Source organism: Geotrypetes seraphini, chromosome 1, assembly GCF_902459505.1.
Source record: "Geotrypetes seraphini chromosome 1, aGeoSer1.1, whole genome shotgun sequence".
In the NCBI taxonomy this organism is placed as follows: domain Eukaryota; kingdom Metazoa; phylum Chordata; class Amphibia; order Gymnophiona; family Dermophiidae; genus Geotrypetes; species Geotrypetes seraphini.
Genome location: NC_047084.1, coordinates 329,061,273 through 329,075,178, shown reverse-complemented (window position 1 = coordinate 329,075,178; position 13,906 = coordinate 329,061,273). Strand labels below are relative to the sequence as shown.

The window sequence follows — 13,906 nt, the reverse complement described above, 5'->3', positions numbered from 1 at the left end:
CTCTTGCTGGGGATGTTAAAGGGAGGTGCCGGCCAGAAACCTTCAAGAAAAAGGTACAGGGGTAGGTTTGGGGGGAGTGGAGTGTTCTGGGGTGGGGGTGCCAGCAGGAGGGATTGGGCATCCCTCCTGCCAGGTGTGTTGTCGGTATGGCGGCAGGAGGGACTGAACATCCCTCCTGCCAGGAATGTTAGCAGGAGGAGGTGTGCTGGCAGGAGGGACTAGACTGGACATCCCTCCTGCCACAGACAGTGTGAGGGGGTTTGTGGGTTCCCTGCTGCAGCCACTCAGCTGATCGTGGCAGGGGAATTTCCCCTTCCCACATCAGCTGAGTGGCAGGGACTCCCCAAAGCCACAATTCTGTAACTGGCACCCTAGAATGATTGACAAGCAATTCAACTTGGATGCCGGTTACAGAATCATGGCTTTGTGGAGTCCTTGCCACTAAGCTGATTGGGGAGGGGGGAAATTCTGCCGTGAATGGCTGCTGCGGTCTAGTGGCAAAGATAAGTGGCTGAAATGTTAGGCCAGGTTTTCCGGGCCTACATTTCAGCCACCTATCTTAACGTGATTCATGGCTGGGTAGCCACTTTAGCCCGCCTAATGCCACTTCCGGTGTTGGCCATGCCTGCTTTAGCATTCCACATCCTAAAGTGGCTACCTAGCCATGATTCCAGCAGCCATTTCCGCCACCTTTTATTTAGGCGTCGGTAGGCATGTCAACCCTGCTGTTTGACTGCATTTTTCAATTACTTAGGCAGGGTGCCTACCGATGCTTAAATTTAGTCGCTGTTTATAGAATTTCCCCCTTGGTACCTGCTTTTGCTGAAGACACTTTTCCTGTGGTGCACACAATGTACACAACTGCCTCCATCAATAACATTTGATAGGCATTGGAGTACTGCTATCCTGTCATCCAGGTCTGCCTTTTCTTCCTCCAGTGCTTCTAGGTACCCAAACTTAAAATATGGTCCTGCAGAGACTGCCTGCAAATAAGAATGTGTGTGCATTTGTAAGAGTATGAAGGGAAGAAAAAGGAGTTGCACATTATAAGATGAGCCTGTGCAGTTTAGTGTACGATCTACAAGTTTGCTGGTCCATTTATCTCATGCATGTATCCTTAACGTGGGCAGAGCAATTTAGAACATTTGAAAGTATGACAAAGATGGCTGCCATTGAACGGCATGAGCTACATGGAGCATGGGATCTAAATTGCATGATCTTGTGAATTAAACTTAAAATCTCCCTCACCCCCCCCCTCTTTTTTTCACTTTTCTTATTACTTTTCCTTTAACTTTTCTCTTCCACAGGGAAAAGATTCCTTTTCAGGTTATTATCCCGAAATACACCAAATTACGTGATTGGCATCACGGAGTTTCAGCCCGGGTTCTTAATGTACAGTGATTCGCCAAAGTTGGGGGGAGGAAGAAAACCTACTGCAGATTATATACCCTTTTTCTGTTTTCCTATTTTTTTTCCAGCTATCTTTTCTTTGTCTTTAACAATATCCAACAGTGTATAAAAGAAAATGTTCTGCACTAATCAGTAGATGAACAATTTGAACTGTTGAGCAAAAATTTCCGGATAACTGCAGCAACTTTAAGATTAATCTTTCTTATCAATAACAGATGACAAGTGACACCAATATATCTGGTCATAAAGTGTGAAGGAGATGACAAAATATGCGCTATTATAAACCAAAATGAAAACCTGAGTAATTGTTAATATTTTATGGTAGAAGGGTGATGGTTTTGTGACGGGGTTTTAGATTTTGTAATTGCGGTGGGGCACATACCTCTTTGAGAAAATAGGCCTCAAGGTGAGATAAATATTGCATGCGGTATGAACCCTGCTAAACGGAGTTCTGCTTTGCTTTACATAGTTACAGAGTAGCTGCATTTTCCTCTAAATGCTTTAGGAAACAGAATGGAGCAATAGAAACCTGATCAATTTCCTCTGTTATACAAAAAAAAACCCCAACAACAAAAAAACACTTTAATTTGAAGAGGCTTGTCTAAATGCAAAGGTTGGAAATTTGAGACTGAATAGCATGTTGCGGTTCATTGTATATGCTAATATTGCACCAGACTACAAAGAGGGGGCTTAATTCACCCAGAATTATTTTGGTCTGGAGTATAGCTAGCAGGCAGGCTGCAGGCGAGAGAGGAAAATGATTTACTACAGAAAAGCTCGCAGCTTTCATGAACCAACCTATGTTGGCTGTGGTATGAGCATTGACTACAAGTCATGTAAGGTCATCAGGTGAAGGTAATCCAAAACCAGAATGGAATGGGACAGTGTAGCATGAAAAAAATACTGTGAATGTTCTATTGCCAAGTGTCAGGCACTGAAGCAAAGGCCAAAGGGCCTCCATTAAAGCAAAACACTAGTACGTGTGCTCTGCATGGGGTATTATGACACATCCATGTCCTGTGATACACAAAAAAAACCTCAAACGTGAAAAAATTGTAGCACAGACGACACTACGGAACATAGTTATGGTTCTTGATACAGGTAAAGAAACTGATAACTATTTCTGCCTTCATACAATCGGTTCATAGATAAAATCGCGCGAGACAACGGCGCGCCGACAACTGAGCACAAGGTTGACGGCGCGCCGAAGAAAAGCACTATTTTAAAGGGTTCCGACGGGGGGTGTTGGTGGGGAACCCCCCTATTTTACTTAACAGACATCGCGCTGGCGTTGGGGGGGGGTTTGGGGGGTTGTAACCCCCCTCATTATACTTGAAACCGAACTTTTTGCCTGTTTTTTAGGGAAAAAGTTCAGTTTTAAGTATAATGTGGGGGGTTACAACCCCCCAAGCTCCCCACAACGCCAGCACAATGTCTGTTAAGTAAAGTGGGGGGGTTCCCCCACACACCCCCCCCGTCGGAGCCCTTTAAAATAGTGCTTTTCTTTGGCGCGCCGTCAACCTTGCGCTCAGTTGTCGGTGCGCCGTTGTCTCGCGCGATTTAGTCCCGTCACCGTACAATCAACTCGGAGAAAATCTGCAACGTGAAAACAAAGTAGCATTTGTGCACATGCAAGCTATTGACAAAGGACAGAAAGGTAGTCACAGAGAAGAGAAAAGGGACATGTGCCAGCGGCATCCCCATAAGTACAGTATCCTCCTGGCTGTTCTGTTGACTACCCCCTCCCCTCCTTCCCAAACACAAATCACCCTACATGTACTGGAAAAGAGACCTTCTGTCTATAGCAGTGTTTCGCAAACTGTGTGCCGCGGCAGATTCCAGGTGTGCCATGAGATACCAGGGAGGAGGAGAGGCGCCGGCTGACTGCTTTTACAGTACGTGCCTCTTGCGGCGAGAGATGTCCTGTAGTCGGTCAGCCGGTGCCTGTGCCTCTTCTCCTTCTGCAGCACCCCCCACCCCACAGTCAGTAATAGGAGGCTCAGGGCAACGGCTGGAGGACATCGGCCCATGCGTGGACATTAACGCAATGACGCACGTGACATTGACCCTATGACATCATTGCTACAATCATTGCATTTCCGTGTGCCCTCCAGCTGCAGCCCCGAGATTAGTGTGCCGCAACTTAAAAAGTTGGCGACACACTGGTCTGTAGCCAGGGCAGGATTAATTTGTCGAGGGCCCCTAGGCACACAAGTACACTGGGCCCCCTGCCCCGGCCCACCATGCGCCCAGGCGGAAACAGGAAGCTGCATCAGAGGGAAGCTTTGGGCAAGCAGCACCGCTTGCAGAATTACAGTTCCTGTTGCCTTTCTTACCCGCATTGCTTGCTTGTCTTACTTTCCGTCGAGGGGGAGGGTTGCTGATCGGGTGTGTGTGTGGGGGGGGGGGGGCTCGCGTTGCCAATCGATGCTGGAGGGGCCCATCGCTGTATGGAAAAAATAATGTTGATGCCTTCCTTCATCGGGCCCCCTGACCATTTCAGGCCCTAGGCACGTGCCTACTTGGCCTATTGGTTAATCCTGCCCTGTCTGTAGCTTATATAAAATTTTAAGATGTTTGTTTTACCTCTGGAAAATATTCACTGTACAGTCACATTTGAGATATAGCTAATGGGTTATCAGTAGTCAATTAACTACACATTCATCCCATTTCAAAGACTGGACAAAAATTCATTTCAAATGGCAAAGGGTCTTATTATATACAGGTTCTTCTCTGTCCTCAAAGGGTTCACAATCGTAAGTTTTTGTACCTGGGGCGATGGGGGGGTTTAGTGACTTGCCCCAGGGTTACTAGGAGATGCAATGGGAATCAAACCCAATTCTCCAGGGTCTCAGACCACTGTACAGATGTAATGCACGCAAGTAATAAGTTGCTTAATGTTCGTGTGAGGAGTCGTTGTCAGAAGACTCGTGCTGTGTTCATGAATGTCCTCAACAGAGGAGATGGAGGAAGTGGTAAAGACCTTGTAGGCAGGTGCTATAGACTGTGTAAAAAAAAAAAAAAAAAAATACAGCCTGACTTTCCATAGTAAGTTTCCTAGCTGTTGCCAAATGTGGGAATGAGTCAGTGATTGTGGCCTTTCCAAACTAATTCCACTTCAGCCAGGCTGTTCAGATTGTAAAGAAATGCTGTCAATATAAGAAGCACAGATGCTTGTATATCGTGTGTGGTTTGTTTGAGCAAAATTAAATCTTCACTTGCATAATCCTGCCATGACCATGTGTTTTCCTGCTCTGCTTCCTGCTATCCCTGTGAGGTGTTATATGGTTTAAAGTGATCAGAACAGGCCAACCTGGGATGGATTTTGTGGAGAGGGATTTTGTAGCAAACTAGTGTTTATGAAAGGAATGATCTTGATGTTAATGTAGAGAGTTTTAACGAAGTGTGCAAAGATTTCAGAGCCTTTTTGGTACATGCAGATGAGATATCCTTAAATTCTGCATAATTTTTTAAATCCCTTCTGCTTTTTGGGCATTTTGTACCACTAGCAATTAAAAGGTATAAATATCAACATCGGTTACTGCTAATTTAGCACATGTCCCATAATTTTCTATAGGAAGACCTAGTCACTAATGACTAGGATTAACACATCTTAACAGTGTCCATGTTAATTCCCCTCTCCCCTCGTAAGTCAAATGGGTTTCATATATTCTTTTTCATGAGCAATCCTTATGGAGTTGAATCCATGATTTGATAGTATATTTAAACGACAGTATGGTGATTGAAGTTGAGACAAACTTTTTAGGCCTTTTTCCTGAAGGTCAATTTGATACCATGCTCTGTGATTAGTGGGCTTCTTGCACCCAGTCGTAGATGTTGGCGATGCTAGGAGAAAATTTTGCACGTTGGAGAAAGGGATATGGAATCATGCACGTTCCAATAACCCCCCCCCCCCCCCATAAAGAAGCCTTCTGTCATTGCTGTTAGGGCTTCTGGTTTGGTTTTTTTAATGGCACAGATGTTGTGTGTTAAACACAACCTGTCCCAATAAAAAAATAAGCCCCCGTGCCATGCCCTCCCACCCTGCACCGGCACTCCAACCCACTGTCTACCCCGCAGCCGACTCGCTACAAAATGGCAGGAGGGATGCCCACTCCCTCCTGCCACGAAGGAACACCCTCCCTCCCCCACCCCCCATAAAAAGCCCCCTCCTGCCACGAAAGAGCCTGCAGTTAGATAGTCAAAATAAGCTTGCAAAGGTAATTTCCAGATAAATACTTTCCAGATAAACATAGCCTCTGAAATCCTACTTTAAAGACATAGGCTTTGATTACTTTTAATTCTCAAAATTAATGAATAACTTATAGTGGGGCATTTTTCTAAGTTAGATTCTGGATGAACCAGGCCAAGCATTTATAAAATATGGAATAAGGAAGAAAACAAGCAATTGTCTAGCAATTGTTAAGCTAATATTGATGCTTTTTTATAGCATGATTTCCTAGATTTGTTTAAGGCTAATTGCCCTGAGAAACTTTTAGGGATGTTTAGAAAACATGCTGTATTGTATGATAAATTACCTACGATCTTGTAATATATTGTATGATATTCAAAATGAAATTGCTTTAAAAGCTTGAAGAGAATTGAAATAAATCTGCTTCTACTTGTGGTCTTCTGCTTTCCATTTCTTTTATTCTGATTTAGCTGGTCTTTAACTTTTTTTCTTTGTCAGTACTTTGTGCAGCCTCACTTCACCATGCCTCTGTAACCTTAGCAATGTCATGGCAATTGTTATTGCCTCTGAAAGTTGCGATAGAAAGCAAAATCACTCAGGGTTTGTAATAGTACTATCACAATTATGTTTTCAGCCTTAAATATGAGGCCTGTGTGTGTATGGGGGAGAAGAGGAGGAGAAAAATGGCGGTGAGCTGAAAATCATATCTCCGTGGTTCCAATTTAGCTTCTGGGTGCACTGAAGGTTTCCTCTTTTATGTTTCAATCATGTTAATTGGAAATGATAAAATCACAACAATGATCAAGATAAGATAGTAGAACATATCACAGCTTCTAGGAACAATGCAACTAAGAGAAATACTGTAGGTACAATTCAAAATAGCAAACAGTATCATTTCCATAGTTTTCAAATAACCCCCCCAACCCATACCCTAATCCCTCCCCCAACAACAACCTGCTCTAGGTATTCCTATTTTAAATCTATACCTATAGCCCTTGGTGCTAAGACAGTGTCAGTCTTGTGGCACTGTCTCCCTTTCCAACTCTTCTGTGGGGTTTACAGGAAGAGTTACTACTACTACTTAGTTTTACAATGCTACCAAAAACATATGTAGCACTGTATGCATTATATGCAGGTACATTCTCTATCCCTGGTGGGCTCACTATTTATTTATTTTAAAAATTTATATACCGTTTATTTTTATTTTTTTTAAACATATGTTTATTAGTAGTGGAAAGGACCCCAAAGAGCACAATACAAGGCAAAGGTGAAAACACAAATACAGTCAGATACATATATACTGTTTAAACCTAAACGGTTTACATATCGTTACATACATAATTCAATAAGAGAAATAAAATCAAATTAACATTAACATATAATCATCATAAAATTTTAAGATGCGTTTTGTACCTGGGGCAATAGAGGGTTAAATGTCTTGTCGGGGTTCACAAGGAACTTTTCTTATAATGATGGCCAAGAAACATAGGAATCGGTTTTTCAGGATTTTTAAAAACTTTAATTATTCATATTAATTACACAAGCAAATAATACTTGATAATGAAAAGCATAAATTTGTAATGTAAAATAGAAAATGTGCACACAAAATATTATAATGTGCTATTTAGACCACAATATAGAAAGATCCCAAAATTAGAAAAACCCTGAAGCTTGGGAATATTACAAGAAATAAAAGAAAGGAAGGAAGAGACAAAAAAAAAAACATGTGACCCCTTATCAATTATATCCCAAAGTCTAACCTGCCCCATGACTACTTATTGGGAGCTCCAAACTATAAGTATGTAACAAAAATTTGAGGAAATAACCACCTCAAATTTACACAGGAAACATAATTGAAAAGTATCACCAAATGACAAGACTTGCTGCTTCATATTTAAAAACTTTTTCCTGCAATCCTCTGTACTTTTTGCCAAATCAGGAAAAGGCCAGATTTTTTTACCCCCATGAATGTCCACTGAACATGCTCTAAAGTACAAAGTGTTTTTGGTTTGTTTTTTTTGTTAAGAGTTACGTATACAGCAAATTACATCGTTTTCATACCCACAGAGAGCGGAGAGCTGTCTTCTGCATTTTAAAATACCAGGAATAAGTCAAAAAAAGAAACGCATACATTACCTTGTCACATTTTTACAACAGGTAAATTACTGTTGGTAGCACAGTGGAATTGTGAGTGAACCAAATGTGGACACTGTGTTAATGAAACTGTATTTTATGTGCTTGATGTCAAAATTATCAGCCATGAGACATGGGATGTCAATACAAGATGGACGAATCTCCAGCATCCAGGAGGACATTAAGGGAACTTTTTCTGGACAGTACAATTTGTCTTGAGGCTATTAGATCAGAAAATTGAACTGGATGAATCGTTTGCCTTGTTTCACACGGGATGGAGAAGTAGGATGGTGGGGGGGGGGAGGTTTATAAAATAGGACTGAGATTAGTTGAAAAGTTCTATTATGGCAATTAGATGGTCATAATTGGAATGTTATAAGAGTGTATTAAATTGGAAAGGGGGGAGGAAGTAGGTGCTTTGATATGATAATAGGTGTGAACAGGGGTGGAATTTGGGCAGATATGTAGGTGGATTACACATACAGTAATCTATGTATCAAATTATAGGTGTGAGCATTTATGCTTCTTCAGGGCTGGTCTGTGTTTGCAATGTCTGTGTTTGCAATATAGGTGTGATTGCCATAGAAATATTTTATAAAGCAGGTGCTGACTTGTCCTTATAAAGTAGACATATGATAAGCCCTGAAAACTTGCTGTCATTAGGTGCTCCTTTGTAGTTGCCCTCTGCCTTATACAGTGGCGATATCTAATCATATACCTGTTGATTACCCTTTTTCCTCAGTTTTTGTTTATATTGTATAGTTTTTACATAACTGAAGTGGAGATAAAACAGGAGACTTAAAAAATAATTTTTTTAAGAAGCTTAAAGAGATTCATCTGAAACTTTCCAAGCTTTATGGTCTCCAGTATATGAGTTTTATTTTGAATACAGCTAAGATGTACAGACTTACAGATATACAGATATAGCTGTCTTGTATCTTTGTTCCATTTTCCTAATAGTGTCTCTCAGTCACCTGAATTTAAATTCTAGAATATACTTAAATAGCAAGAATGGCATTTGAAAGTTCCATAGAAGATATTAAGCTCTGACTTAATGCTCAAGCTAACTATAGCATTCATAACCAATGAGGGGTAATAGCTTGGAACTCCTGGACTTCTATTTCAGCTGTATTTAGCCAGTCTAATCTAACTCAACTTGAGCCCCATCTGGAAGTTTATACACTGCTCATAAGACATGCAATCTGTGCATCTTCCAAACCAGCCTCAATCTGCTAAACCATAGAATGGAAGACTTGCAGGTGTTCTTGAATCCCAAATGCCATGCTGCAACAAGTCCTGGTTAGGTGTCCCAGCTTCTCCACAAGCAACAAAACACTTCCAATGGAGTACAGCCATTGGTGCTCTGGAACTGATGCCTAGGGAGTGTGAAACTCTTATGTCATTTTAAGCTGCCAAATTGGTATCTTTTGAGTGTACTGTATTTAGTGTTAAGTATATACATACCAGCACTTCACCTTGGCTTGCAATGTTGTTCTAGAGGTTATTGAGATGAAGTTAGAAGAAATTAGGGGCAACATTTGATTCTGCTTTTACTATTCGAGTATATATTGGTGCTGTCCTTGGGGGTTTCATTTCTTCAAAGTTAGAAAAATTGGAAATTTACCAACCTATTTGAGAAATCATTTTAAATTGATTACTAGTTATTTTGAGAAGATTGGATTGTGCTAATTCTTTTAGTAGGACCATTATGAGCAGCTAAAGAGATTTCAATATGTACAAAGCACCTTGGCTTTAGACTGAAGGGTTCAGTTTCTTCTGCTTTTCAGTCTTTACAATGGTTGCCAGTTGTTTAAAAATTTAAAAAAATGGAGAGGGAGACAAAGTACAATTCAAACAGCAAAAAAAAATAAGCAGAAGGAAAGAAGCTCAAGGAGCCTCCAGGTTGTGGGCAATCAATGTATATTTTATTGTAAAACCCAACATGGGCTGCGTTTTGGTGTGTCCACCTACATTAGGTTCTATTTATCTGTCAAATAAATATGGATGGTTGTTAGCTGATAAGTTAACACCAATAGTCGCTACTCAAGAGAAATTGCCAAATCTCCCGATTAGAAGTTCAGCAGAGAGCGCCATGAAAAGCACCAAAATCCTGCTCAGTCAGACACGTCAAAACACGGCCCGTGTCAGGTCTTACAATAAAATATGCGTTGATTGCCCAGAACCTGGAGGCCCCTTGTGCTGAGTTTTAAGTTGGTTTTAAGTCAGTTTAAGATTTTAGTGATAACTTGTAAACTAATTGTTTTTTAAATGGGTCAGAAGAGTTGATGGTATTGTATATGTGCCATCTGGGGAACTTAGATCATCACAAGATGTACTGTTGACACCTTTAACTGTGAAGGATGTGAATATGTAGAGTTGAGAGAGTTGGTACTCTTTTGTATCTTCAAACCTTTGCAACGCCATTCCCAAGGAATCTGAGTTTCAAGAAACTATATAAGATGTCTCTTCACTAAAGCTTTTGGATAAATTAGGGCTGGGATAAACCTTGTAAGCTGTATTGTCAGACATGAGCACCCAGACCTCCTAATTCTATATATTGTGCATGCAAATGTGGGTGTGCATTAGACCAATTTGGGTGTGTAAGGGAGTTCCACTACCTTGGAACCATCACTGAGAACATTCTTGTCCTAACGTTTTTGTATTTGATGTCTCTGGACAAGGGCATTAAAACAGCAGGTCAAATGTGGTATCTTACTATAAAAATCCTAATTGTGTCCTTGTATTAATGCTTTTTAGTTTTGCTTCCCTTCAGTCATTGAAAACAGTAAGTCCTGCCAATTTATCCATCTAAAACCTAAAAAAAAAATTAATTGTTGGCTAAGCACGCAAAGTAATGGTGGTAGTAAGGTAGCAACAACTTTCTAACCATATCAGATTTTCACCCACGTGTAACTGCTGATTTCTTTAATGTCTGTTTATCTTCAGCCAAAAACCTCTCCAAAGTACGTCTGCCAATCTGTATAATGGAGTAGAAACTCAGACTGCCTCCGCCAGTCCTGCCAAAGAGTCGGTATCCACTCAGACCTGTGAGAATCAGGCTTTGTCGGTAAATCCACTGACTCCTCCGCCAGTTTTAAGGTCTGCTTCCATTCGAGTTCTCGCTGATCCCAAATAACAGCACTCTGCTCACACCACCCTGCACAGAAAAAACTGTATTTTGTTGGGTTTTAGTCACATAGAACTAGCATGCTAATAGAAAAATATCATTCTAGCGGCATTGCCATTAAAATTACTTAATTGTAAAGGTGTACAGTACTAGGGAAATTTAAATAATTCATTCAGCAGTGAAAGCAAATTAAAAGGGGAAAGGGAATGAGATTTGATATACTGCCACCTTGTGGTTACAATTAAAGCAGTTTAAATATTATTTTGTACCTGGGGCAATGGAGGGTTAAGTGACTTGGCCAAAGTCACAAGGAGCTGCAGTTGGAATTGAACCCAGTTCCCCAGGTTTTTGGGCCACTGCACTAACCATTAGGCTACTTCTTCACTAAAATGATTAGGTTTTGCCTATACCAAATCTCTTCATCTTCATTTTAATTTCATTTATGAGGGAGTGTTAGCATTTGCATTCATTTCTGGGTGGCGGGTGCAGGAACCTAAAAGACTGTAGTCTTCAAGGTGTATATGTTAAATGAGGGCTTCAGTCTTACATATAGAGTTTGAACCAGAAAAGACACAGCTAAAGAGGAGATATGGGGATCTTGACACAATATTTTTCAGAAATGTATAATAGAAGAACAAAAGGGGAAACCTAACCAAGATAGGTTTTTAAAAAAAAAAAAAAATATTAATTCACTGCTGTTCTGTGGTGCATGTTCACCAACTAGTAATGCTATGACCATTAGCAATCTTCTTACCTTCCTTGCACTTCCTTCATTTTATAATTCATATTTCCTTTATCAAGTTGCCTTTGGTTGATTGGCTTTCTGCCATGAACAGGCTGCTGCACCATTTGATAATGTGAAAACTGCTGTGGAAAGAAATTAACAGCAATTTTGACATGTAGTATATTTGAAAAAAAAAATAATATGTGGTATATTTAAAATGAAATACAATTTGACATAGGTGGTATATAAAAAATAAATAAAGTTCACAATGGGCGATACAGGATTGCAGAGTATTTTCTTTTGAGGTTTTCAAATTTGTTTTGGGGCAAAGATGACTAAACTCGTGCTATCTGAAATCGTACAGTGAGCTGTGTCCCACTTAAAGTTCTTTAATAGTCCCAGTATTGGGGGGAAAAAAAAGAATTTTGTTTTCAACCTCATATTTTTTCTAAATAACAAATTAGGTGGTGAGATTGAAATAATTTTTAGTTAGTTTAAATGCAAGACTGGCTGAAAGGCGAACTAATGGTGGTAAATTTGAAGTTGCCTCTGTTGCTGGATGAATAAAGTTTAAAGTGTGCTGGTCATGAAAAGAAAGACAAGAAAAACTTGTCATACTGTCTTTACCAAAATGTCCAGAATCTCTCATGCCTTTAAAAGAGGTGAAAGGTTGTTTTAATTCTATAAATAGCTTTCTGAAATTGGAAAATTTACCTTGGGGCCATTTACCTTAAGCCAGATATTCGGTGCTGTTAGATACTGTACAATCAACAGCACTATATATCCAGAGACTTCAGCCATCACACTGACACTATATACAGTATGCATCCATCGCGCCCAACAGTCTGCTCATGCGGCGGCCCCAGGTCAAAGACCAGTGCGCTAACCGAGACCAGCCTCACCTGCATACATTCCGGTTCAGCAGAAACTTGTCTAGCCTTGTCTTGAATTCTTGGAGGGTGTTTTTCCCTATAACAGACTCCGGAAGAGCATTCCAGTTCTCTACCACTCTCTGGGTGAAGAAGAACTTCCTTACATTTGTACGGAATATATCCCCTTTTAACTTTAGAGAGTGCCCTCTCGTTCTCCCCACTTTGGAGAGGGTGAACAACCTGTCCTTATCTACCAAGTCTATTCCCTTCATTATCTTGAATGTCTCGATCATGTCCCCTCTGTCTCCTCTTTTCAAGGGAGAAGATGCCCAGTTTCTCTAATTTCTCATTGTATGTCAACTCCTCCAGCCCCTTAACCATTTCAGTCGCTCTTCTCTGGACCCTTTCAAGTAGTGCCGTGCCTTTCTTCATATATATGGCAACTAGTGCTGGACGCAGTATTCCAGGTGAGGGCGTACCATGGTCTAGTACAGCGGCATGATAACCTTCTCCAATCTGTTCATGATCCCCTTCTTAATCATTCCTAGCATTCTGTTTGCCCTTTTTGCCGCCGCCGCACATTACACAGATGGCTTCATTGACTTGTCGATTAGTACTCCCAAGTCTCTTTCCTGGGGGATCTCTCCAAGTGCCACCCCGGACATCTTGTATTCATATGTGAGATTTTTGTTACCAACGTGCATCATCTTACATTTATCCACGTTGAACCTCATTTACCATGTCGCTGCCCATTTCGCGAGCGTGGTTTTGTTGCGTTGCAGATCTTCACAATCACCTCACTCGTACCAATTTCCAGATCGTTTATGAATATTTTGAAGAGCACGGGTCCAAGCACCGAGCCCTGCGGCACCCCGCTGGGGACGTTTTTCCAGTCCAAGTATTGTCCATTTACCCTCTCTGTTTCCTATCCGCCAGCCAGTTTTTAATCCACGTGAGTATTTCACCCTCTATTCCATGGCTCACAATTTTCCAAAGTAGTTGTTCATGCGGAACCTGTCGAACGCCTTCTGAAAATCCAGATATATAATGTCGACCAGGTCACCCTTGTCTATCTGCCTTTTTACACCCTCGAAGAAGTGCAGCAAGATCGTCAAGCAAGATCGTCCTTTGCTGAAGCTGTTCTGGCTGGTCCTCATCAGATTTTGTCCGTCAAGGTGATCAATGATGCGGTCATTCAGTGCCTCTACCATCTTTCCTGGTCAGACTTGCTGGTCTGTAGTTTCCTGGATCTCCCCTCGAACCTTTTTTGAAGATCGGCATAACATTCGCCACCTTCCAGTCTTCCGGAATCTTTCCCGATTTGATCGACAGATTTGCTATTAGTTGAAGCAGTTCAGCTATAGTCCCTTTCAGTTCCTTAATTACCCTCGGATGGATGCCATCCTGTCCAGGGGATTTGCTGCTCTTAAGCCTATCAATCTGCCTGC

The 13,906-nt window shown here is 41.1% G+C and overlaps 1 protein-coding gene across 12 annotated transcripts in view; it reads left to right on the top strand.

The window, feature by feature from the left end:
* Positions 1–13,906, top strand: part of PDLIM5 (PDZ and LIM domain 5) — a 468,176-nt gene that overhangs the window by 305,887 nt on the left and 148,383 nt on the right. For 11 of the 12 annotated variants that reach the window (XM_033957971.1, XM_033957962.1, XM_033958049.1 and 8 more), the window contains one exon: positions 10,682–10,834. In XM_033957971.1, the coding sequence (XP_033813862.1) occupies positions 10,682–10,834 (153 nt within the window). Of the gene's footprint in view, positions 1–1,307; positions 2,489–10,681; positions 10,835–13,906 lie in introns of those variants that run through there. The other variant, XM_033958056.1, reaches the window with a different exon arrangement.